Source organism: Manihot esculenta, chromosome 13 (genome assembly GCF_001659605.2).
Source record: "Manihot esculenta cultivar AM560-2 chromosome 13, M.esculenta_v8, whole genome shotgun sequence".
Taxonomy (NCBI): Eukaryota; Viridiplantae; Streptophyta; class Magnoliopsida; order Malpighiales; family Euphorbiaceae; genus Manihot; species Manihot esculenta.
The window spans coordinates 10535741-10537311 of record NC_035173.2 but is presented as its reverse complement, the minus strand read 5'-3'; the positions used below and the strand labels follow the sequence as shown (position 1 = coordinate 10537311).

The window sequence follows — 1571 nt, the reverse complement described above, 5'->3', positions numbered from 1 at the left end:
AATTAGATCATTGGAATAATGTTGAGATATTATATAATAGGTTCAAAATTTAAAATTCTTACTACGATTTATGCTTAAATGTTTTTGGTTAATTTTTTTTAATTTAAATTTATAAAAAGATATATATAAATTCTTTTAGTTTTATTTATCATGGTTTAAGAAAATTATATCATACTGAAAAAACAAAGTTGTGGTGAAAACTTCTTCTTTGCTTAATGCAGCGAGCATTCCTCTGGAGATGAAGGATTCTAGCACTGTTAATGATCTAAGGAGTTTTCTTTTGAGCAGAAAGACATGTAGAAGGCTGTCGATTGGTTGGACGTACACCTTGGTGTAGACAAAAACTTCCCAGTATACATGAATTAAAGATCTATATTTTTCTCCTATTTTTCCAAGGAATAAAATGTTGTATTCATGAACTATTCATGCTTTTTTTTTTTCTGAAACTATTCATGCTTCCAACCACGAACAGAATGCTTCCTGGCTGAATTTAACCATTCAAATATCATTTCTCCAACATGATTTTGTCTTCCTTAATTCCCATTCTTGCTGATCATCTTTCACCTTCTTTCAGAGACAAGATGAAGGTCACCATTGTAGATAGGGCAAGACAATTTCGCATGGAAGTTGGTCCTCAAGAACCTGTTCTTGAAATCAAAGCAAAGATTGAGGACCTCCTAGGCGTTCCAGTGTCTGAACAAATTCTCTCAGTCCTTGGCTGGGAATTGGTCGATGGACTAGACATGGAAGATTACCCCATTGTCACTGAAGGCACAAAGATTGATCTCACAATCAAGCCAGTGACTCCTCCATCATTCAACAACCTCAGTGGAAAGCTTCAAATCACAGTAAAATTTTTAGCTAAACAGATTAACATAGAGGTTGATACAACAGACACTGTGAGTAGCTTGAAAGAAAAAATCCACGCCGTTGAGAGCACACCAATCGAAACAATGTCTCTTTCCTTTTCTGGGGTAGAATTAGATGAAGATTCTCGCAATCTCAGCGAGTATGGTATTAGTGAATTCTCTGAAATCGTTATGTTTCTTAAGACTGTGAATCCTGTAATGAGGGATAATCTTCCTATGAATCCTCCAACGGGAAAGCTGAACATTGTGGTGAAAACTTGTTCTGCTTTTCTTACTGAAGCGAGCATTCCTTTGGAGATGAAGGATTCTAACACTGTTAATGACCTAAGGAGTCTTCTTTTGAGCAGAAAAATTCTTCCAGAAGATGACTATTTTTTCATTTACAAGCAGCAGGTCATGGAAGATAATCGTAGCCTTCGGTGGCATGGCGTGGAGAATGGACACTCTCTTTATGTGTTCAAGGGGACAGTAACGGAACCTTGAATTTAGCAGCATACTAACAAGTATTAGCTTAGTGGTTCTTGAGAGTATGATGTTTATGGAATCTTGAATTTGGGTTAAATTTATAAATATAGTTAGCAGATAATTAATTCATATAAATAATTGTCCTTTCTGAGAACCTCATTGATGTAGTAGTATCTCATTTCATATTTATATGAATAAATTACTATTAGGTCTCTGTGTTTGTTAAAATTAATTATA

At 34.8% G+C, this 1571-nt stretch overlaps 1 protein-coding gene across 1 annotated transcript; it reads left to right on the top strand.

Annotated features, from left to right (window-relative positions):
• The first annotated feature begins 581 nt into the window (after nucleotides 1–581).
• On the top strand, nucleotides 582–1352 carry LOC110629193 (polyubiquitin). Its single transcript, XM_021776106.1, has one exon. It carries the CDS (start codon nucleotides 582–584, stop codon nucleotides 1350–1352), a length of 771 nt encoding a protein of 256 aa, XP_021631798.1.
• Nucleotides 1353–1571: the final 219 nt, after the last annotated feature.